This window comes from Streptopelia decaocto, assembly GCF_964273445.1.
Source record: "Streptopelia decaocto genome assembly, chromosome: 11".
Lineage (NCBI taxonomy): Eukaryota > Metazoa > Chordata > Aves > Columbiformes > Columbidae > Streptopelia > Streptopelia decaocto.
In genome coordinates this window covers 5043011-5067714 of record NC_138666.1, presented here as the reverse complement: position 1 = coordinate 5067714, position 24704 = coordinate 5043011, and the positions used below count along the sequence as shown (strand labels likewise).

The window sequence follows — 24704 nt, the reverse complement described above, 5'->3', positions numbered from 1 at the left end:
CCTATACTGAAGGGCCCACATTATGCTAGCAACCTTAATTCTGCCATATCTAGTGTTCTGATAGTGTCTTGTAACTGTAGTATTTTTATAAAATAGTTCCACTGCAGACACTATTTTTAAATCAAGAAATCACGTCTGTTCTCATGCATATTTTCACACTTAGTCCAGCTAATGAAAACGGCAAGGGTTCAGCATTCTCAAAGCCTTCCCCAATAGTAAATGAGAACGGAGACACCGGAGCATTCTCCTGGCTATTAATCTGCAGATAATAGAAGGTCCATTTCTTAAGTACACACAGAAAAGGAGAAGAAGAAATACTGGCTATGACACAAAATGAATTGTCTTCCTCCGTGCCCTTGTAACCTAGGGCATGTAGTGCAGGCTGCCAGCCATTGCGTTACAGATTTAGAAGTGCTGGAATCTCTCTGTCTTGTAGCAGGTTGCCTGATGGATTGGTGAGTAATGGACTTGAGGAGTGCATTACCAGGCCCCAGACTAATGGCGAGCTCTTGCCCATGGCTTGTGCTGTAGATCATTCATCGTGCTATTCATAAGCTCTCTGCCAGTCTGTGTCTGGCACTCCTGCTGCTGCGAACACCATTTGCCTGATGAATTCTGCACGAACATCCCCCATGTTTTCAGAAGGCGAGTTGTAAATGAGAAGAACAGAGTGAGTCACAGTTCTCCAGCAGTTCTCCTTGTGCTCTTTTGGAGGACACAGTAGAGGATAAGATGATGGACACGATACTCACCCACTATTACAGCAGCCTGTAAGAAACATCTGGGGTTTCCACACACAACAAGGCACCTTCCTGGCGCTGTCTGAGGACCTGGTGCCCAGGAACTCGTCGTGCCTCAGCAGTCTGCTGTTCTGGGCCGTGGGGAGGCAGGAGGGGAAGGACAGGTGATGTGGTTGCTGGGTCTGGCTCTTTGACCAGGAACTAGTGACCTTCTCTGATGTGTGCTGGAGAGAGACGCCTGGGTGCAGTTATCCGGACTGGGCGCTGTGTGAGCTAAGCCAGGCAGAACCAAGCTTCACAGCAAAGACCAGCCCAGAGCTGGCTGCTGGGCTGGCTGGGGGGACGGGGCAGATGTGTGCAGAGGGGAACGGTTGCCCTGCATCCACTCCCCAGCTGGCTTTGGAGGTTTTCCTCTTTGTTTAGACTCCCTGATGTTCACAGGGTGACTGTCTGGGAGTTGTGGCTTCCTGGTGTGGCTGAGACCGGCTGGATCCCTCTGCTCCTTTCACTGGGATGGCTGCACAGCCCTGAGAAAAAGAGCGATCCAGTCAACTGTTGATTTAAACTGCTGACCCACCCATCTTCCAGCTGTCTGAACCGCCCAGGACCCTCTCTGGTTCCCGAGTCCAGCCTGGCAGCTTTGCCGATAGAGAAGGTTTAAGACTTGCATTGCTGTTCTGTTCTCTTTGGCTTTGTATTTTTGCAAGAAGTAACTTAAAGATAAACTTCTGCAGTTCTTCATTAACGTATTCCCGATGATTTTGTGGCAAGGACGAAGCCTTCATCCTAAGGAATTTCCTCTGCAGCAGCCATAGTGAGGATTGCTGCTAAAGCTAGGCAGCAGAACCACAACTGTAAAAACAATGCAGATGAGGAAAGTTCTTTAGTTCCAGCAGTCCTATGGAACTAGAAATAGCGCCAACTGAGCAGCAAACACACCAAGTTTTCTAATTTACTCCAGGTTAGGAATGTTGTGCCTTTTGAGGGGGGACAGTAGTAATGACATCAATATGCTTGGGGTGCTGAATATCATATGCTTTTAGGGAAAGATCTCTTTTTACTGGGGCTGTTTTTCTTTATGCACTTCAAATACAGCTTGGGCACCTTTTCATTGTCCCAGGCAGGAAGCAAATTCTTGTTCCTTTTATTACTCATATAATAAGTCTGAAGGTACTTTGCATACAAAACCAGAAGGAGGATGTAGACAAAGACAGTGCTGCTGGAAAGGAGCACGCCAGAGAGCCAGAATTTCCCAGGGAGTATTGTCGGTGGGTTTATTCACATACTCTTTTGGAAGATGTTTCTGTTAATAAAGTATCATCAGTCTGTTATTTCTTTCAACCATTCTTTCTCATTCCTAATCTGCCTTTATAAAACCTTATAGTGGCCTGTATTTAACTGGGAAAATCCTCTGCTTGTTTCCTGTCTTCTAGCTCAAGTTTTCTTTCTTTAACAAGAACAACAGCGTGCTGCTCTGTCTTCAAAGAGGAAATTAATTCCGTCCGCAAAAGGGTCAAGTGCTAGAAAGTGCATAGCAATGCAGTTTGCGTGGCAGGATCCAGGAGATATGATGCTAATAAGATTCTAAGATGAGAACAGCAGACTGGCTCTGGGGATTCAGATGAAGGGTTCTGTAAATTTTAAAAGAAATGGTCTCCAAAAACTAATGATGTCTGCTTTCCAATTCATTAATAATGTGGAGCGGGGAGATGGGAGTGAGAAGCAGGCCATGCTTTGAAATATCAAAATGTAACAAGGAAAAAACCAGTGAGAGCTCATCTCATCGGGGTCATAAAGCCGGGAGAAAGAGGCAGCTGCGGGGGAATGAGCGTGGGTGCCGGGGGGGAAGGAAATTGCACCGTGTGTTCTGCTGCGTGTCATTATGCACAGACTGTGCCAACGTTGATGTAAAATTTCTGTGCTGAAAAGAGATGTTGCTGTATTAACAGAGTTTTTTCAGTGTTCTTGTTTAAGGTGACTTTCTGCACAGGATGTCTGACGGATTTTAAAAACATATCTGAATTGTCTTAGAATATTTAAAAATGACGCTGGGTAAACCTTCCCTTTCACCTTTTTGCATTGCACGTGTGGAACTGTGAGTAACAAGAAGCCAGAATTTGTTTGTAGATAATATTGGAGAAAACCCCTCAGGCAAAGCCTAATGAACCAAGAGCCATTCTGAGCTTTCCTCAGAGCCGGTGCCGTTCCGGGTGCTGGACACACCGTGTGACCTTGGTGCTTCTCGGCACCGACATTTCCGTGGCACGAGCGCTCTTGTGCAGATATTGTGCTGCAGTCTCTCCCTCACGTGTGCAGAGTTTGCAGCTAATGAAAAAATGTCTGTGCTGGAATGGCTTCCAGAGGAGGAAGGTATGCAGCAGGAGGATTTAGCTCTGATTTTATTTTGGCAAAGCTGTGATGATTTGTAGAGTGAGGTTAAGGTTTTCCTCCTATCTGCTTCTTTCATCCGTGTGATATCTTCTCATCTTGCCTCTAAAACTCCCGTCAGCAACGGCCGGTGATGTTCTGGGGAGCAGCCCGTGCCGCAGCGCTGCCCGTGGGTGTTTGGTACCAGGGGCCCTGTGGCGCTCTGCTCAGCCGGTGTTTGACAGTGTCTTGCAGCCCCAGTGCTGGTGTCATGTCTTTGCTGTGTTGTGCTGACCTGAAGCTTTTTGCTGGTGGTCTGGACACCCTGTCTGTTTTCTTGAGCCTGAGTCACGTTATCTCAGCAGCAAATCAGGCTCAGGACAAGGAATGCCTGGGGTGCAGGAGCAGGGGATCTGCAGAGAGCTCGGTGAGCACGTGCGGACACCCTGTCACCCAGCAGAGCTGGTTTTCCTGTTTTCCTCAGGGCTCTGCTGGGCTGCGGAATCGGGAGGCTCCGTTGAGCACCTGGATGTGGCGGGCGGTTTTTGGGAGACGGCTCACAGAGTCTGGCCAGGAGGCTTGAGCTGGGTTTTGTGTTCTTGCTAAGCCAGAGCCGCAGTGGTGGGTGAAGCGGGTTCTGCATCATGTCTGCAACATGTCCGTAACACAGGGTTCTTTTACAGGGTTTATAAACACCGTGTATTTCTTCATCAGGACATAATGGGGTACTCACTGTTGACAGGTGTGCCTCAGTTGTCCCTAGAGCAAACCACAAATGTGTTGGCACCAACTTCACAAGTCACAGCCTTCACCTGTGGTTTTCTGCATGTTCTTGTTCTCCAGTGAACAGCATCAGCCCGACTTCACAGCCCTTCCACAAACAGCAGGGGTGATATGGCCACCTGGATCAAATATTCCACTTTCCTCATGATTGTGTCTCAGGTGTTTCCTTGGAGAAGAGCTGGGTAATTTGTTTCCTCAGGGAAATCTCCAGAGGATTGATAAGGATTTTCGGTGAGGTTTTGCAGGGCAGTTCCTGGGTGTGCCGTGTCTCAGCGCAGGTGGCAGCGGGATGTGTCCGCAGCCATGCGGTTGGGCCCTGGAGCAGATGGGAGTTCACACCTGCTCCAGTGAAGACAGTCATACTATTATAATAATACAACCTTGTACTAATATGGTAGCCACTGTTAGAAAGGCACGACAGCTACCCTTAATGGAGACCCCAGAAGGTCTGTGTTTGACACCAAAAGTGTTATGGAGAAACTGGTCAAATTAATTGCTACTGACGGGTGCTTAAGCTTAAAAACATCGAATATACCTCTGACAAGATAATTTTACTCTCTTTTTAAAAGGACTTGTGATAAAGAATTTATCTTTCTAAATGAAGAACAGTCTGTCTAAATGAAGAACAGGACTGTCTTCTGGCATCAGTAACAACACAAAAACCAGCTGCTGTAGAGAGGCCTTTTTCGTTGATGTTCCTCACCTGGACACTTAGCACTGAGGTGATTTTTGTGTCAATGATCTTCCAGCAGAGATCACTGAGGCTTGGAGCTTGGCAGCAACATTGCGGGAGCCACCAGGCTGCTGGCGTGAGCAGTTACGTGCCTATGGCAAGGGGGAAATGAGCCAGCATTCCAGTGTAAAATATAAAGATTTCATAACCAAAACTTCCCAAGTTCTGTGCCCAGGTACACTGACTGAAGTGTGATGATCACCTCAAAAAAGTTATGTATTCTTTTCTGTTTTGCATTGCTTTGCTGCCAAACTGCTTTTTCCAAACTTTTACCTCAAGATGAAAAAGAAAGCAGGTTTTGCTGAAGGAGAAATAAAAGGCCAATCGATAACTGCACAGCAAACCTGTTTGAGTCTGAAATCCTGCCCCTTTGCCCTCATGTTAGCTGAGAGAGCCACCTCTGTGTTGTTGACCTTTTAGATGACACTGGAATGAGATGCTGTGACAGGCTGGTCTGCTCAGCATCGTAACTCAACCGTTGTACTGCTGGGTGACGGGCGGCCACGTACCGTGGGGCTCTCAGCTTCCCCACGGCCCCCGGCCCCCCCGCCGCGGTCCCCCCGTGCCACCAGCCACAGGTCCGGGCCCACCCGGGAGCGCGGACGCGGCAGCGACCGGCGGTGACAGACCCGAGATCGGCTGCGGATTCCACTGCAGGACTCTGTTCTCATGACAGATACCCAAAGGCAGATTTTCTTTTAATTAAATAGGAAAATCTATAATGCAGTCAGCATGATGCCTCTTGGTGTGTTTATTGTTATACCCCATTTATTTGCTTTTGTTCTCAACATATGCTTTTATTATGAGGGAGGTTTTTATACTGACCATCTGTGCATCACGAATGAATTTCAGATAGGACTGAAGGACCTGGGGAGCAGGGTAGAGGTCAGTGGAGTTTCTTAATATCTGAGTGAAAATGGGTGTTGGTTACAGTTGTGGAACAAACACACCAACTAGTCTTCTTAAAATAATATTGAAATTGCAAAGTTGACACTTTTAAGCTGTCGTCTTTAGGTTTCACAATTGCCAGGCTTTTGAGATTCATGAAGTATTTCATACCTCATATAGTTAATATTTTACTTTCTGTCTCCACACTCTGAAAAAGATATTTATTGTTTCAATAGTATTCTGCCTACATTTTAATATTTTTCTTTGCAGCCAAAGGGCAAAAAGCATTTAATTTCCCCATCAGCAAAGGTGATGGCATTTATCTGTGTGTTTGTGTGACTGTAGGGGTAGTTCTGTACCCAAGCCAGTTTCAGGTCTTTGGGATGGGGTTGTTTCCCACCCAGAAAAAAGCAGTTTCCCGTCTCCTGGGGCAATGACAGTGACCACTGGCTCAGGCTGGTGACTCCTCTACCCTTGGCTGCCGGTTCAGCACCCACAGCCTCCCAGCACGCAGCTCCTGGGCTGGGGTTGCAGACCCGTGATCAGGATTTGCTCCCCGGGCTGTGGTTGCAGACCCATGATCAGGATTTGCTCCCCAGGCTGTGGTTGCAGAGCTGTGATCAGGATTCACTCCCCGGGCTGTGGTTGCAGAGCTGTGATCAGGATTCACTCCCCGGGCTGTGGTTGCAGAGCTGTGATCAGGATTCGCTCCCCGGGCTGTGGTTGCAGACCCGTGATCAGGATTTGCTCCCCAGGCTGTGGTTGCAGACCCGTGATCAGGATTTGCTCCCCGGGCTGTGGTTGCAGACCCATGATCAGGATTTGCTCCCCAGGCTGTGGTTGCAGAGCTGTGATCAGGATTCACTCCCCGGGCTGTGGTTGCAGAGCTGTGATCAGGATTCGCTCCCCGGGCTGTGGTTGCAGACCCGTGATCAGGATTTGCTCCCCAGGCTGTGGTTGCAGACCCGTGATCAGGATTTGCTCCCCAGGCTGTGGTTGCAGAGCTGTGATCAGGATTCACTCCCTGGGCTGTGGTTGCAGAGCCGTGATCAGGATTCGCTCCCTGGGCTGTGGTTGCAGACCCGTGATCAGGATTCACTCCCCGGGCTGTGGTTGCAGAGCCGTGATCAGGATTCGCTCCCTGGGCTGTGGTTGCAGAGCTGTGATCAGGATTCGCTCCCTGGGCTGTGGTTGCAGAGCTGTGATCAGGATTCACTCCCCGGGCTGTGGTTGCAGAGCCGTGATCAGGATTCGCTCCCTGGGCTGTGGTTGCAGAGCTGTGATCAGGATTCGCTCCCTGGGCTGTGGTTGCAGAGCTGTGATCAGGATTCGCTCCCTGGGCTGTGGTTGCAGAGCCGTGATCAGGATTCACTCCCTGGGCTGTGGTTGCAGACCCGTGATCAGGATTCACTCCCCGGGCTGTGGTTGCAGAGCTGTGATCAGGATTTGCTCCCTGGGCTCTTCACGGAGCCTGGTGCACAGTCCCAGGCTGTGAGCGGCTGTTCAGCCGCTGTCCCCACAGACCCGGGCTGCTTTGCTGGGGTGTCTGTGCAGCTGAGGCTGCTGCAGCCTGTGCGCAGCTCAGGGCATCAGCTCCTGGCATGCAGGACACCAGGAGAGTGCAGCGAGTGCTCATGCTTTGCAAAACACGTGTTGTGATTGTCCGCAGGGCCCTGTGCAGGTGGCCATGAGCGGGACGTGATGTGCCTGTGCAGGGGCCTGTCGGGCTCGTTTGGGCTCTGCCCCAGCACCCGTCCCGGGCTGGCACCGCTCGGGCGTCGCCATGAGCTGCTCCGCTGCCCCATCCTGACGCTGCTCTGCCCAGCAGGGCACAGACGCCACGCCGGAGCGTTCAGTCTGCGGGGAGTTTGGGGAGGAGAGCGGGAAAAAGGCTGTTAGATCTATCGCTGGCAATTTAGATTCAGAGACATTTCATCTGCAGTTCCCTCAAGTGTTGAATTGAATAAAACCAGCAGCAGCAGTGGCAAAGGAGGTGGGGGAAGGGCTCTGAGCACTCTGGGCTAAACAAAAAGAGACAGGCAGCTCATAAAAAAAAAAAAAGAATTACATCCTTGGGCTGAAAATAGAGATTGGTGAGGCAGGGAGGAGAACGCGAGGCAGAGCCCGGCCCTGGGCAGGCGCTGCCCTGGGCTCCCGGCGTTCCTGCAGCCTGAGCAGATCACAGGATTTCCTTCTGGGTTTCATGATTTTCTTGTGGGTTTTTTGAAGCTCCAGTTGTAGAATCAGGCAGGAAGAACACAGTCCCAGGCTTTGTCTGCAGTTTAAAAAAATTATACTTCACTTTCCAGTGCTTCAGGAGAAAAGTGCAAAAGTGAAACCCTCAAGGGTCAAATATTCAGAAGAAAAAGTAACTTAGCACTTACAATTTTGTAAACACTTAGTGGCAGGTGGTTCCCAAATGCAGTCATGGGATGGCAGAGCTGCCCTTGTCATTAGGTGTTTCCGTTCATCTGCCTTAGAGAGGGAATTGCTGCTGGATGTTGTTCTGACCATGTATTGCAGCATTCATTTTTCTCTGTCTGTCTGTCCTTCCCTGGGGAGGACAGCTGTCCCAGGGAGCCACTCGGCCCCACTCAGGCTGAACAGGGATGGGAGCCATTAGAGAGAACTCCATTACAGCAGAAGGCAGATTCTTGGGGTCTCTATTGCCTGGTGTGAGTGGTGCCACTACTTCCACAGCGGTGCTTGCGGTCACAGAGAAGCATCAGGGGTCTTGAGGACACCCGTGACCGTCCCTCAACACCCCTTGTATCACTGACGCCATCTGCTTTGCAGGGGACTGGGCACCACACGTGAAGGGATGTTGGTGTGCGGTTCAGGGACACGGGAGTGCAGGAGGCGGGTGGGATGCACACGGGGACAAGGGTGGGATGCACATGGGGAGGCGCCAGCTTCACCCCGCTCTCTGTGCTTCACCAACAGGAGCCGTTCGAACCCACAGCTGTGGTCTGGGCAGCACCGGGTCACCCGGCGCAGCTGACAGCTCGGGCTGGTTTCTGAACGCTGCTGACGGGACTTGGTCGAGCACTGTGGTTACACCGCGATGTCCCCTGCCTTTGCTGGTGCTCATGCAAAGCGCACGTGAAATACGGAGGCAAGACCAGGGTGAGGAGTCGGGACTTCGGGCAGGCACCGATACCTTTCTTTCAGATCGTTTCAGCTGTAAAACAGGCGTCACGATTCTGATCTATGTCACAAGGATTTGGGAGCCTGATTAGCTGTAGCCTGTAAAAGACTGAAGGAGTCTCACTGTGAATCTAGGACCAAAGAGTAGAGAATGAGAGGGGCTGTCTAATGGGCATGTATTATGCTGCCCTGATTTTCAGCCTGTGTTATCGATCCAGCAGCTTGCTAGGATACAGCCCTGTCTGCTGTAGTGGTTTAATTCATTTTTAAGCATCGTTATTTTTCATGTTGTGGTCTTCCCCTGCTTGGGGTGCTTCTCACTGCCCAGCCCCAAAAATGTCCATTCCTGTCCGTGTTCCATGGCGTGTGCTGCTCCCACATGTGTGCACACACCAGGGAGATGGAGAGGCAGCTTCAGCTACACTAAGCAATTAAACTCCGGTAGCTCAGGGATGAGCAGGAGGCCGTGATTTTCTTTTCCTTTGCAGTAATTGCCTCTGCAATCAGCTTTGATCACCCGAGAGCAGAGGAGATGAGTGCTGCAAGTTGACATCAGTGGTTTTAATATATCCATTTACATATACAGGAGCAGTGCAGCATACAGCTTTCCATAGCGCCTCTGACCTGAAACCATCGCCGCTCCATAGACACCTCATTTAATTTAATACTTCACCGCCACTGCGGAAGCCACAGGATGGGGATGGGAGGGGGGATAATCAAGCCCTCACTCTCTTGCTCTCTGTGAATGTCTGTAGAAATGACATGAAAGTAATTGCTTTTGAAAAGCAAAGCAGAAATGGCACAATTGATTCCACTTAAATGAGAAGAGAAGGGGTGGGGGTGGGGGACGTTCACCCTAAACATGGCACCTTCTCTCCTGCTGCAAGCAAATCGCTTCATGTGTGCGTGGGGACAGAGGAGAGGTGCGCTGGTCCGCAGGGCTGGCAGGGCTGCGGTGGCTTGGGCAGGCAGGGCTGCTCGGACACGTACGGCCGCTCCGCCAACTCGTGCCCAAGGCAGACGCTGCTCCGTGCAGCCACGTGCCTCCCCCTGTGGCGCTTCTGGGGCGGGGGTCCAGTGGGGACCCTCCTTGCACTGAACATCCTAGAGTTGTTGTGCCTCTAAAACCCCCTCACCTGCCATGCACGTGGGGAAGGGGCTGTTTGTCCTGTGTGCAGAGGAGACACCAGTTCCTTCCGTCTCTCCCCCACCACAGGGCAGCCCATGGATGGAGCCCAGTGAGCTCGCGGCCACGGGCACCCCCCGCCCCAGTGCCAGCTGCCGGTGCCCGACCTCCCGCCGAGGGCGCCGTGTCTCCGCGCAGCCCAGCTCCCTGCCATCCCCGACCGTGCTGTGCCGAGGGGCAGCCCCAGCTGCTGTGTCCCTGCACCCATGTTGCAGATGTTTGTGGTGACGAGGGCTCCACGGTACCTCCCGGGGTTTCCTGGCTGTTCATCCGGCACTGCCCTGGAAAGGTTGTGTCTGGGGCTGCAGGAGGGATGTGGCACCTCATTCCCGGAGCCTGGCTCACAGCACAGAGCGTCAACCTGTGCCTCATGGGAGGAACGTGTCTGCAGCTGGCAACAAGGTGCTGCCCTCCCTGCCCTGGTGCTTGTTCTCATCACTGGCAAATACAGAAGAAATAACCACACACAGTCTTGGGGAATCTCCCTAGACTGAGAAGACTCAGATGTATTAGTACTGAGGCAAAGCCGAGGACGTGCAGACCATCTCTGGTTGGAGTGGGAGCAGCCTCGGCGCTCACTGCTGCGTCCCGTAGCACAGAGATGGGCTCTACTATTGCACCGTACGGGCGTGTAAGCACACACACGCGCTCACATCCACTCAGAATTTAAATGGTTTCTTTTTTCTTTCCGAGAGTGTTTTGCTGGACAGCTATGACCTTTTTCACAGTGTTTGAAAGCGTCACTTGCATACGGAATACAGCTTGGAGGACGGCAGGCTACTGTGCTAATAACATTGTCTCCAATACATCTTTAATGTAGACATTAATGTCATTTTATGTTAATTACATGCAAATTGATTATTAATGTATTTATTGAATGTTGACAGTTGGGTGACAATCTTCAGTAAATATGTTTTACTAATCAGTTAGCATTTAATTAATATCGAAATTCTCTCTAGGTTTAGTAAGACAGTGAACATTAATTAGTCCCTTCAGTCGCCGTGTGTGTTGCAGGATGTCCCCGGTGCTGCTGGCAGCCCAGTCGTGCTCAGCAGCTCCGAGGGGCATGGACAGGTGGGCCTGGGGGTCTCGGTGAGATGTCTGCGGTGTCTGTCCCCTGCACATTCCCTCACTGTGTTACTGGGCAGCTCTGGAGAGCCCCTTCCCCATGAAGCGAGGCTGCTGCAGTCGCTCCTGAGTGGTAAGAGCAGCACGCTGTTCTCAGCCCCAGTGATCGCTTGGTGGCAGGTGGGACCCTCGGTTATGGCAACATGTTGCACAGCCCTGGCCAGCAGCTCAGAGCTTTGTTAATGCTGAATTTCAAACACTGAGCAGATCAATTTCTGGGCTGTGCAGCCAGCGTTTTCTCTTGCCTCCCCGCCATGATTGGGGCAGAGCCCCAGCCACAGGCGTTCGCACCCACCAGACACAGCTCCTCTCGCCCGTTGCAAGGGGAGCAGCATCCTGGGGATGTCCCTTGCGAAGGAATCGGGGTCAGCGGCCAGGAGCCACTCCACTGCAGCTGCTGCAGCACTGTTAGCTCCAGGATCGATACTTGAGGCTTGTCATGCTAATTGCTCCTTGGCTGACGTTCTTGATCCTTTACTGCTCCCTCCTTCTCTAAACTCTTTACAGCTGGGACACCACGCGAAAATGCCAAACCCTGCAAGCCCAGCCCTGTCCTGGCAGGATGAGGGGCGGCTGTCTGGGCTCCCCGGCCCCTTCACCCTGCAATGGCAGCCATGGGGGAAATGCCTTAAGGGGCATTAGTGCAGGGCAGAGGAGCACACAGCCTGATCAGGAGCTGGCTATTCAGTTACTGCTTAGAATAACTTTGGTTTTCCCCAGGTGCTCTTTGCTGCCCTCGCCCAGGCTGTGTGACACCCCCTGGGTGAGCAGAGGCGGGTACCCGCTGCGGCAGAGCCTCTGCCTTCCCCGACCTGGACATACCGCAGCTGCCGCGGGCGTCCGTGTCAGATCACACCTACCATATTGGCTTCCTGTCCCCAGAACATCAGGTTTTTGCAGCTAATGTGTGGGGGGGTGTCTCCTCCCGACAATCCCCACCCCCAGCAGCATCAGGCCTGTGCTGTTCGGGGTTTTGTTAAGCCGTTTAGTATTAATTGATTTTTTTTTCCATTTTTTCTTTCTTTCCCTGGGCGGGTCAATAGCTGGATGCTCAAGAGCAGAGGATCTATCAACTGCAGACCAGGCAGAGGGAGCGGCAGGCAGAACCGCAGCAGAAACACAGCCGGATCCAGCAGCTCAGCCCGGACCCGGACCCCAGCCGCCAGCTGCAGGAGGGGCCCCAGGCAGGTAGGGGAAGACACCAGCCCGCGCTTGCTCGGCAGCCCAGCCTGGGAAGGGAACTTCATTGAACGCATTCACAGCAGCACTGACAATCTACTGTTCTCATTTACGTAGCAGCATAAGGAAGGGCTACAGATGTTTCTCAACTCCCAGTGAGGAGGGGAAAGTCCAGGGAGCCGGGAGGCAGCTGCGGCTCTGCTGACTGTAAATAGGTGCTGGGATTGTGCTCGATTTGAGGGAGTGACTGCTGTGATGCACAGACGTGCTGGGTGCTGCTCCTGCTGCTGACCTTGGTGAGAAGGGAGCGGGGTGGCCGGCAGAGACGGTGCCTCCCAGACAGCACTGTCCCGGCTGCAGGTGCAGCAACGTGCAGGGAGCAGGAGATGAGGCTTGGCCAGACCTGTCAGCTCTGCTGCTGGGGATGAAATCCCCAGTCTGCTGCAGGACATGCAGGCAATGGGGGTGAGACCCGAGAGGAGGCCTGTTGTGCAGGTGCCCGTTGTCCCCGTGCCAGCTCTGTCTGCCCGGCCCTGCTGCAGCTCCTCGTCCCATCCCCGCAGCTGCCGCGAGTTGGAGTGTCTGCTCAGACAGTGAATTCAGTTCCTTTATGTCAGCCTGCTTGCAGAGCGCGCCGCTCCCCATCTCACAGCCACAGGCTGCCCGACGTCCCCTCGGGCACCGCTGGTCCTGAGCAGATTTTGGTCACAAGCTGCCACTGAGATCCAGGTGGCAAACAGCAAAGAGCGCGACCTGGGAATGCGTGCTGCCGCTGCTGCTGCACGCGGCGGGATCGCCCGCTGCACCTGTGTCCTCCACAGCGGCACTTCCCATCTCTTTCAGCACCCTATTAGCCAGAAAAATTATGTCTATTTTAACAACTTAATAGTTAAATGTTCCCAGTGTCTGGAAGACTAAAGCAGGTACTCCTGATGTCGGAATCCCAGGTACCAGCATGCTGGAGAGTTGGAATGAGCTCAGCACAGCTGGTTTGTCTGAGCGGCAGGTCAGAGGCAGCATTTTAAAATGGGGTGAGTCCCTTACTATTCAAAGTGGAAACATTTTATTTCAGTTAATTTGGTGATGATGAAGATGTTATATGAATATGAACATATACAAAAAATATACACATTGCATCATATATTAATATGATGCAATTATTTTGTTGATTGCATTTGAAGGAAAATAAAAGAGATGTTGTTCCGTTTGCTGCCAAGTCATCCATTGTTCTCTGTGTGTGAAGAGCCAGCACAGTGTGGGCTGGACGTGCTGTGAGCCCACGGGAGGGCTGGGAGTGGGAAGTTTGTGTGTCTTTGTCACTGGGTGTGAACAAATGAGCGTGTCAGTGTACGCCTGCGTTTTGTTCTCACGTTTTGTTCTCACCAGGTGACCAGGTATTGATTTGTGCAAGGACAGTGTGGCAGAGCAGGAATCACACTTCTGTTTCTTCTTACAGTTACACTGTCTTAGTTCCTTCCCATCCCTCCATCTCTTTATACTCAGTTCAGCTGAACCTCCTGCTCATTTCGGTGAGAAATTGACAGATAAAACAACCCAGCTCTAAACTTTCTCTTACAAAATTTCTAATTAAAGTGCTGAACATAAAGCCCCATTACATAAAAATATAACTCTACTCTGGATCAGAACAGTGTTCCACCCAGTTCTGTGTCAGTGCATGTAGCAGCTTATCCCCGTGTCTGGGAAAAGCTCTTTTCCATGCAGAAAGCAGGGGCAGCTGGTGACACTGTCCCAGGTGCTCGCCCACCTCCTTCCTGAGCCCCAAAGGAGACTTCAACAGTCCTTGAGGAGTTTTCCTCCATAACTAATCAAACTAGCTTTGTAACTCAGCTATTATCCGGCTTTTGCAATGTCGTGTAGCATTGAGTACCACTGCCTGACCATGTGTGGGACACAGAGCCGCCTCCTTTTGTTCATTTTGAACCTGTCCCTTGACACTTTCTGTTGTTTTATTGGAAGAGACCACAAACAGTCATTCTTTAGTCACCTTCCCTGTGACACTTAGGATTTTATAGATCTCTGTCATGTTTCCTTTCCATCATCCTGTTTCCAGACAGAAGGGCCCCAATCTTGGTTTGCTTTGTTTTTTTTGAGCCGGACAAGTTGCCGATAACTCTCCCGGTTTGGGGGCTCTGGGCTCCCATGGCTGTGGTCCTGGGATGCCTGTCGGTGGCTGCAGATCCCAGAAGCCTCTGCAAGGAGTGTCGGGGTGATTTAGCACCGGGAGCATGAGTTATGGTCCTGCCCTTTGCAGAAAGGCTCGCAGCACAGCCCTGCCTGTCAGCTGGGTCCCCACCTGACCATGAGCTCTCCTGGTGAATGAATCAGGATTTGCCATATCGTTGTTTAATACAGCCCCCATGCTAATGTCTTTTTGAAATGAAACCAAGAAAGCTGTTAACCTCAGTTAGCCAGCTGTCCTCACCGTGACCTGGATAAATCATCATAGCAGGAGCTTTGAAGAACACTGCTTGTGCTGCTTTGGAAATAGAGCTGGAAAGGCAGGACAGTGCTTCCAGCTCGTGCCAGGAAGGTTTCTGTGCAGCGAAGGGCCTGGTGTGTTCTCCTGCCAGGGACCCTGCGCTGCTCCCACTGGGTGTTGATCCTGGGACTCAAAAGGCTGGAGAGCCCCCGTGTGCTCCCCCAAGAGCCCCAGCCTGCGCGGCCCAGGGTCACCCAGCAGCCAACACATTCTGACGTCTGCTGGAAAGAACAAGTAGAGCCTGAAGGGTGTCAGTGGGTAAAGAAGGCTCCGGCACCCCATCTGTGTGACATGTGCTGCTGTGCCGTGAGCCTTGGCCTGAGCGCTGCCGTCCCACCCGCGGCGGTGAACACGAGCCAGTGAGGCAGAGATGGGAGCACAGATTTGCTATCAGAACTTTTGGATTCAATTTCCTTCCTCAGCAGAATGTGCAGTTTCTTACATGTGCTGCCCTGAAAATGAGTTGTATGCAACACAGCCGTCAGTCAGAGACCACCAGCAGAGCGAGGGAGCGCGATGCCGTGTGCTGCTGTGCAGTGGCTGGCCCACGGAAACACCTTGCCTCTGCTCCTCCGGGGCTGCAGGAATCTCCTGCCTTTTGCCTCCCTCCTGCTCTTGCAGTCGGTCATGGAGCTGCAGCAGCTGGAAAGATACAACTGCCAGGGTCTCGGCTGTGGATCCAACCACTTTCTCAGTAACAGCAGCGCATCTCGCAGGAGATGCACGTTGTGCCCACAGAGCCCCACGCTGAGCAGCAGCGTGTTTGTTCTAAGCAGCACTCGCTTGGATTATGGGTCCTCAGTGGGAGGCTGGAATGTGCACAGCCATACACCACACCCCATATACCACACACTGTGTAGGAGGACACGGCAGCTCACACAGACACCCCAGCGCTGTCAGCAGACAGATGAGGCCAGAAGCACGGGACAGACAGACAGGGCCAGAAGCATGAGACAGACAGACTGGGCCAGAAGTATGGGACAGCCAGCAGGCATGGCCGGCAAGGGAACGGTGGTAGCTGTGCGGACCAGTACCTGGGTCTGAGACTTGTGCTACAGTACAAACGTTAAAGAGGGAATAAAGAAAACAGCAGAGCATTGGCGAAAATGGGCTGTGAGGCTGATTTCTGTCTGTGCAGCCTCTGAAGAGCAGCCGGTGGGGCTGTGGAGAACCGGCAGCCCCCGGGCTGTGCGGCTCACGCGGAGCCGTGGCTGTTTGTGTAGCTGCAGAGCCTTCAAGAGAGACTTGGGAAAACCAGTTTGGATTCCAATGAATATTTACAATTACACTGCTCCAAAGCTGAATCCAATCACAGCGCTGCAGTATGCAGGCTTTGTGCATCAAAAGAAAATGAGAGGAAAGCAGGAAAGATGGACTTGCCTTTGGAGAGACTTAGAAACACAGATCTCCCTGCTTGTGGCAGAACTAAAATGCTTTATTTCTGATAGGAGCAATTTATTCTTCAGGCATTTTGCTTGATATTAGAAAGTGCCTGGCTGTTTTTTGAAGTGAGAGTCTTCAGTAGATGGTCTTTAATTCAGAATGAAAGCAAGCAATGGAACGTGTTCTAGTCCATAATTTTGCTATTGTACCAACAAACTCCAGAAATAGGGGAGCATTTCCAAACCATAGCTGGGGCCACTTGCACTCACTATGTTCTCGGTTACCATGTGGAAGCGGGCTAGGCAGACCCACCCTCACTAAAACCATACTTCTAATATATTTGGCTGATTACCATTGTCTGCCAGTAAACAGAATGATCTAACAGAAGTGAAAGGGAAATGCTGCTGAACATTCATTGCAGCTCAGTATTGGCCTGTTCATTTTTGCAGTGGAAGGTACACAAAAATAATAGTGTGGGAGAATTGCTGCATGATCAAAAAAGGGAGGATTTGTGACTGCTAGATTGCTGCAGAGCATGGTGTGCAGCAGAGTGGGACGTGTGTGACAAAGCGGGGACACCGCTTGAGGTGACAGCGGAACAGCCCCAAGCAGCTGCCCCCAGGAGCAGCTCTGCCCGTGCTGCCCACAGAGCGATGCTTTACAGGTGCCCAGGGGCGTCACCTTGGGTTGTCTGATGTGTTTTCCTTGTGTTGGTAGTTGGGAGAGCAGCAGGAAAGGACTTGGCTAAAGGGGCACCCATCAGGATGCTTTAAGAAGACCTACAATGTGTCCCAGCAGTTCCACATACTGGGGGTGTTCATGGAACTCTGGCAAATGGGAGCAGTTGTGGTACAAGGTCACTGTGAGAAGGGACAAAAGCACAGGGCAGGCCGGCAACAACACAGACCGTATAACCAGCAATTTGCTTCTTACTCCGACGCTACACACACAGGACGTCAGTCACCAGTGCTGCTGAAGCACGGCTGCAGCACTGAATGCTGCCTGCTGCTCTAACACACAGAACCTGCTCTTCATTAATTACCAATATTCAAAGCATAGTCTTGCATTCCAGCATGCAGCCATTCCCTAGCACCATGGCTGCATGAGGGAGAGCTCAGGATTTACACTGCAAGGATGTGGAATTACTCTGACACGGAGTGCGCTGACAAGCACAACTGACCTGGGAAAGCAGCATCTGGATGCATCTGACACATCCAACACTGGCCTCGTCCAGCCCGGGCCCAGCAGGCAGCAGCTCCGCACCCCGAGCAGAGGGCAGCACGCGGCTGTTTCAGACTGCGCTAATCCCTTTGTGCGTTTTGAAGATGCTGCTGTTTCCTGGCGCATTTCACCCTGTGTCTGCACACTCCCTTTGCAGGATGGCAATGAGAAGGATGCTGAGGCGAAAACCCGGGCAGCGGCTCTGTGATCTGCCGTGCTGCTGGGGCAGGGACGTGCTGTCACACCAGCCATGGCACGGGTGTTCCTGCAGCTTGGCACATACTGGAGTCGATAGCCCTCAGCATGAACTTGCATTCTGTATAATACTGTCTAAGAGGCTTAAAATCGACTGTGAAGTTCCAATATAGCTACAAAGCCTGTTTTCAGTTTCTCCACTGGCAGCTTGCTCCAGAAGGAGACGGTGCAATTTGGCGATTGATTCTCGGAGTCTAGCTAGTGCATCTGCACTGGGATTTTTGGAATCATGTTGTGTAACATGAAAAATAGTAATTTCATTCATTTGAAGTTGTCTTGTGGGAATGACAGCTGCCCAAATTCCACATGAAGATGAGAAATGTGACAGAGAGCCTGGTACTGTGCGCACCAGAAATAAATGCAGTTTTGCACTCACTGGGAAGCCACAGTGATCCATCTCGCTCTCCACAGCTTATCATAGGTTCTCACACCAGCTCCTGACAGACATCAGTTGCTGTGGCCAAACCCAGTGCTCCAGCTGACCAAAAGAGGAGCAGCACGCTTGCGCAGCCCTGGTCAACACACAGCCTGCTGGAAAACTACCCAACAGTCACTAGTGTTAGAAGCAGATTAAAGCTCAAAGCAGTAGATGCTGCTGGAGAAGGACTTGGCACAACCGTCTATGGGAGCCACTCTCCAGGAGCTGCCGTGGCGGCGAGGGTTCCCTGTGCCCAAAGTGCATTTGAGTGGGCTGGGAGCGACCAGTGCGGCCACGCAGCCCTGACCCACTCCAGCCGCCGTCCCCCCGCGGGACACGGCTGAGAGCTCCTGGGACAGGCCCCACGTCTCCCCTGGGCCCCACGTTCCCATGGTGGGAATTACATGGTGAGACCCACTGAGTGCAGGTCCTGCCTGACACCCACCCCGGGCAGGTCAGGGACACCGACACGGGGACGGGGCTGACGTGAGCTCTGCTGCTGTGGAGACCAGGGGGGCTGCGTTTAGTCAATGGAAGTGGACTTTTTTTTCTCCCATTAAAACGTTTAGTTTATTTTTGAGTGCATATAAACTTTGGGAGCTCACCATACCCTGTGTGAAGCAGTCTGACACAGCATGACATTAAAAAACTGGTTTTGTTTTGTAGTTATTATTACCTGCTAGTTTGAGTGTTGCTGGTTCTTACACTGAAGGGACAATGAAAAATCATACTGCAGACAACCTCTATATGCCAAACTTGATTTTATAATCTTCTTCAGTCATTTCTTTTCCAAGCTATCTATTTTTTCCTCATATGGAAAATATTCTTTGTATTTGATCACCCTTGTTGCTCTTCTCTGAAACCCTTCCAACTCCTTTTTTCTTGAGAGAGGCAGACCAGAGCTGCATATGGTAATCACAATGCAGTTTCCACTACAGATCTATTCAGTGGCATAACTGTGATCTGCTCTCCATTATTTTCCTAATAATTCTTAACAGTCAGTTTGCCTGTTGGGCTGCTCCTGGGCACTGAGCAAACATTTCCATAGAACCATCTCTCCATCTATATCTGTTTTTATCTAGTAGAGCCCCAAGGCCTCGCTCCTCAGGGGGAACAGAGCAACAGCAGCTGGGACTGTGAGCAAAATCTTAAAATAAAGTGCAAATGCCCCAGAACTTCAGTGGGGTTAAGACCACCAGGCTGTGTCTTGTACCTTCAAGATCAGGGACAGCTGCTAAACATCTGAAAAACAAGAAATGATGAGTTAAGATGAGCTTCCCAACACTGCAGCCCTGTCCTATCCCCAGGCATGTCTGCCCCGGAGCCCCAGCCCCGCCGGACGGGCTGCATGAGGCTGTGGACAGAGTCCGGGCGGGCAGAACCGCGGGGAATGGCCTGGACACGCAACCTCCCTCCGCACAGCGCCCGCACCTGCACCCATCGCCAGGACTCCTTTGGATCCCACCTCCATGGCACGTTCAAGCACAAAGGCCACTGCCACACAGGCCACGGGAGAGTGACGGCCCAGGTGGCCCAGGAACAGGCCCAGCGCTCCAGCCAACACGGTTTGGTGCCGAGGAGCAGACACTCTATGGCTCCGTGATTCTGCTGGGGGCTCCTGCCCACCTCCCACCACTTGGCACAAGCACTCAACCAGAGAATGCAGCTGGAGCCCTGCAGATAAATGCTGATGTTGGTATCAAAGAACACAAATAACAGCGTGTTCTCTCAGTCCTTTTTTGCATTCCGTTTCTGTAGATTCAGAGAGGAGCAGGGAGGGATCGTGCAATCTGACCATCTGTACCTGCAGCCAAGACGGGTGTGTGTGTGACTGCGGGATGCAATGACCTGTGTGACAAAGGCAGCATCACAAGGGCGTTCAGCCGGACATGGAGACATCGAGAGATGGTAAATGCGGGACTTCCTCCCTTGGCAGTCAGTCCCTCTGCACCGCCCCTACCAATTTGTTTTTCTCCGATGAATGCTGTGCCAGTGGGGCTAATGAAGTTTTCTGTGTAGCACATGTGTGGTATCAACTTTGTTTCTCCTCGTTTTTATGCTTTATCTTTTCTGCATCTTAGACTACTCATTTCTTTTTGGCCAGAGACTTATGGTTAACCCCAAGGAAAGGAAGGGCATGAGAATACTCTCTTTCTGCCTCTATTTCTGCATTCCCGTGCCTGCCCAACCTGTGGGGGTTCTCCTGTGCTCCCTCACCCAGCTCCCTGTTTTCTGGCCTCCCTGCTTTCCCCTTCTCCCATCCCACGCGCTGTTGCTGTTGCTGCTGGTTTGGGAGGAGCCCAGAGCCGATTCAGATGGAACAGTCCAGGTGCACCATTCATGTCCCAGCAGTTCGGTCGCTGTAAGTGCATGAACCACCGAGGGACCACGTTCTGTGACCATGACAGGTCACCCCCGCCTCGTCCAGGTGTCCAGAACCAGCAGACGGCTGGAGGGACAGAGGTGGATCTGCTTCAGCTTTGCTTGAGCTGGGAACAGTGGGGCAGGTTCCTCCTTATTTTTGCCAGTGTAGCTGTTTCCTCTATTTTTACACATCCAGTTATTTTTCTGCCTTCTCTGAGGGGACCCTCTCCCAAGAGCTACCATGTTTTTTTAATAAGTATTTTTCAAGTAGCTGGCTGAGACCCTGGAAAGGATAATGAGATAATTTTCATTGCAGAATGCAAAGCCACGCAAGACTTTCCTGTTTGTTTTTTCTCCCCTGTAGATTCTGACCACGCTATTGATAATTTATGTTTCTTGATATTCCTCACCAGCCAAACACAGACTGTGCCCCTGACAGCACCCACGTGTGATTAGAGCAGAGGTGCTGGCTTCCTATGAACAGAGAGAATTGGAAATTATCACCAGAACCGCCGAGAAATAACCTTTCAGGCTCATTAAAGTTCCACGAGCGCGAATTCTGCTCCTGTTTTCCCTTTCATGAGTCCGGCCGGCGGCCGCTCTGCTGGGAGCCGCTCCCCCGCCCGGCCCCGGGCAACGCCGCAGCGGCGGCACCGCACACCGGGCACGGCCAACAGGCACCGGGCAACAGGCACCGCCACCGCGCAGCGCCAGCGGGCCCGACGCACGGCTCCCGCTGTGACCGAGGGGGAAACCGCCGCTTTCCGGCAGGGCCCGGGCAGGCGGCGGGTCGGGGGACGCGCTCCCCAGCCCCGCGGTGCTGCTGGGCGGGCGGTGTCTGCGGCACCGGGTCCCCCCGGCCCGCTCCCGCCGTCCAGCCGCCGAGGGCCGCCCGGGACCCGCTCCCGCGGCGCCGCGCGCCCGGCGCTGGGCAGCGCCCCGGAGCCCGAGCGGGCGGCCCCGCGGCCCGGGAGAACAAAGGTGCCGCTGGGGCCGCCGGGAGGAGCCGCTGCCGCCGCGCGCGCAGCGCGGGCCGAGGGCGACCCCTGCCGGGCGGCGCCGGCAACGCGGGGGCGGGGCGGGGCGCGGAGGAATCCGGGGCCGGATCGGAATGCGGCGCTTCCAACGCGGAGTCCCGTGTCCCTGCGCCGCCCGCAGGGATTAGACTGGCTTTCCCGCTGGTTCCGCTTCCCCCCACACCCCCCTTTCTTTTTCCTTCTTTCTCTGATCCCTCCCGGCCCGACGGCCTCGCATAGACCACCTGAGCATTCTCAAAAGCATTTTTGTTGTATTCACAAGTGTTTGTTTCTCGGGAACATTCAGGCCACACGAGGATACAGTCTGGTTATTTTGTTATTCTTCCTGTGGTTAGAATTATTTTTAACACTAGTGATTTTTCACATGCAAGTGTTTTTCCACTCATTCTATAACTCGGGAATAGCTGAAAGGAGGTTAATCAAGCACTTGAATTAAATGCACCTTCACACAAAGGCTCACCATGGAAAATTCTAGCTTGCGACCCAAAGAGTTTCAGAAGGTGTTTGTGTCCCTGGTCCCCACAGGCACTGATGGACACGCAGCCCCAGCTCACCCTGCGTGCAGGATAAACCCCGGGCCGGCTCTCAGCGCGGGCCGGTCAGCGTCGGCAGCCCCGGCACCCACCGCTCTGGGTCTGCCGGCCCCGCCAGAACCGGCATCTGCTGTGGGATCAGGAACCAGGGAACAGAGAGGAAACGAGCAGCCCAGCCCTGTGTTCCATGTCCACACTGTCTCCTGCAGCGTTCCGTTCACTCTGCAAGAGTTAGCTGCTCGTGCACGTGCTTTATTTCCAGTGTACGTTTGGCTTATTTCATCTTGCAGCCATCAGACTGAGATGTCCTCTTGCATGCTGGATCTAAGAGCCTTGTGAGCAACTCTCTGCTCCACAAAACCACGTACATACAGACGTGTAAGCTATTAAACAGTTCAGCTACTCGGAGAGTTCTCCTTTTAAAATACCACCCAAAACCACCAGGTGTGTTAAGGAGCTGGACCTCAGGCCATGAGCATGGGACACATCTGGACAACATGAGATAAGAAAGCAAAAAAAAATAAGGATTGAAAGTCCGCCCTGTCCAGGGGGTTTCCCCATTTTCCATGTGCAAAAGCACAATCATTTTTTTCTAAAACCTGGCCATTTAGGGTGGCTGCTGGAAACAGTGTCCAGTATGGGTACAGGGGGGCTGAGGGCAGCAGCACCGTCCCACAGCCGCCCCCGCACAGGAACAGCTGGTGCTGGCTCCAGGGCACAACCCCGGGTCAGTCGGGTCCCTCCTGCCACCAGCTGTCACAGGTGACACTGGGACCTGTGTGTTTGTTACCTGTGTGTGGATGTTTGCAGCTACCCCTCGTGTATACCACAGCTGATGTGCCACAGTCTCGGCTGGACGTTCGGCAGCACAAACAGCCATCGGTGTGTCCAATGATGCTCCAAATACAGCGGCTGCTGCTGCACAAGCTATTTATGCATTCACATAGTCACCAGCAAGACCTTAACTTATCTCTGCTTCAGCTTCCCTGTGCAAAATGGGGATAATAGCACTTGCTCATTTTGCAGAAGAGCTCTGCAGTTCAGTTCATGAATATAAAGTAGTTTGAGATCCTCCGACGGAAGGTGCTGGAGATGGACAAAGCAGTTCTGATGACACAATGCTGAGTCCCCAGCACTGGTCTCACCCAGCCACAGTGTGTTTGCTAATCCGAGTGTGTAATCAGCGTATACACAGGCGACGTGTTGATCCAGGCTGTGTGACACACAGCGACTTCAAAGCGCCCCCAACGTGAGCTCGCGTGTCCCGAACGCGCAGGGGTGTCTGTGCCCGCTGCACCACAGACCCACCGAGCCGGCGGTGGCGGGACCGCGGGGGCGTGTGCAGCTAAATACAGACACGGGGACATGAAACAGAACATCCGCATTGCCCTCCTTGCTCCCCACCTCTGCCTCTCAGCTCCTCCAGATGAAGTCCCAGCTTTGTTTTCCTGATTTCCATTTTGTATCCTAAAATATTCACTCCAAGTTCTGCTTGACAGACATCCCTAATCTAATCTCCATGTCTGCTTTCTAATTTTCGCAGTCAGGATAAAACAAATTGGCTGGCGTTAATTGCCTGTGCTGCGGCCTGGAGCTTTGAGCCGTGATTTACGAGCTCAGAGCAGGCGCTCTGCAACACATTTTTCTTAATTTATTTTTAATGAGTCTCTCAATTAATTTTCTTGGAAACATCTTAATGATGTTGGAGGCGGGTGTTAATGAGGTTTGTACCAGTGCCTCATTTTGCATATTTTAAAGTACTGAATGGCATCACAAGCAAGCTCCTAGTCCTAAACCACAAACAAACTTAAGGCTGGAGACAGACGCCCTGCTCAGCTCACTCTGCTGCCTCAGCTTGGCCTTTCAGGCTGTTTGGGATGGTTGGAGACTGTGAATGTCAGGAGGCTGGAGGTGGCCAAGCCTGTGGGGACGGGATGACCCGGGTGGCATGGGGGGGCCAAGGGGCCACGCTGGGACATGCTGGTGGCCGGACGCTTCTGAACGGACGGGACCAAAACCTGGGCTCAGTGCCTGGGCATGCTCGCCATCCCCGTGACACGGACACCCTGTCCCCCATGCCCCCCAGCCAAACCCTTTGGGCAGGGACGGGCTCTCCAGGGCATCTGTGCTGGCTCGTGGGGTCCCCGGTAATTGCTGGCGCGTGTGTCGAGAGAGGCAGCAGCTGGATCGCCTTTGTTTTCACTCAGCACGTCAGTCTTCATTAAACCCCAGGGGAAAGAAAAAGGATGCACTTTTGTCCCAGCCAGAACGTGGCAGCTGTTTAATTTCAATTAACGTGGCACTGAAAAGAATAACATTACGGCAGTAATTAAAGTGAGACAACTCCCACCCCAGCACGGAGTGCTGCTGGCTTGCCCAGAGAGGGGCCAGGGTGGCCCCCCTGTCCTCCCAGCTCCAGGCACAGCGGCTGTGGATCGTGGTGTGGGTCGGGATGTGGGTCGGGGTGTGGGTCAAGCTGTGGGTCACAGCTGTGGGTCAGGGTGTGGGTCTGCCTCAGGAGGAGCTGGAGCGGGTTGTGCCGGGCCAAGGCAGGCACTGCCTGCACCCGGGCAGCAGCGCTGGCAGCGCAGCAGCAAGTCAGACGTGCGGCACAGCTGCCAACAGGCCCCTCAGAAACACCGGCCCAAGGTTCAGCCCCACTGCAGCTGTCCCCTTCCCGGAGCCCATCCATGAGCTCAGCTCAGTACAGCTCAGTAGCTGCTCAGCAGCGCTCAGCTCCGTACAGTAGAGCCCAGTACAGCTCAGCACAGCATGGCGTGCGTGGCACAGGGCAGCATGATGTTATGTGTTGCACAATGCAACATGGCACAGCTCGGCACAG

At 52.7% G+C, this 24704-nt stretch overlaps 1 protein-coding gene across 18 annotated transcripts in view; it reads left to right on the top strand.

Moving 5' to 3' along the window:
• Positions 1-21117, top strand: part of LOC309444598 (uncharacterized protein) — an 82904-nt gene extending 61787 nt beyond the window's left edge. For 6 of the 18 annotated variants that reach the window (XM_082062569.1, XM_082062567.1, XM_082062563.1 and 3 more), the window contains 3 exons: positions 10859-11045; positions 12016-12160; positions 19687-19946. In XM_082062569.1, coding sequence (XP_081918695.1) covers positions 10859-11045; positions 12016-12160; positions 19687-19759 — 405 coding nt within the window. In that variant the 3' untranslated portion in view covers positions 19760-19946. Of the gene's footprint in view, positions 1-10858; positions 11046-11692; positions 11746-12015; positions 12161-16751; positions 19658-19686; positions 19947-20280 lie in introns of those variants that run through there. The other 12 variants (XR_014185091.1, XR_014185092.1, XR_014185093.1 and 9 more) reach the window with 9 other exon arrangements.
• The last annotated feature ends 3587 nt before the right edge of the window (positions 21118-24704 follow it).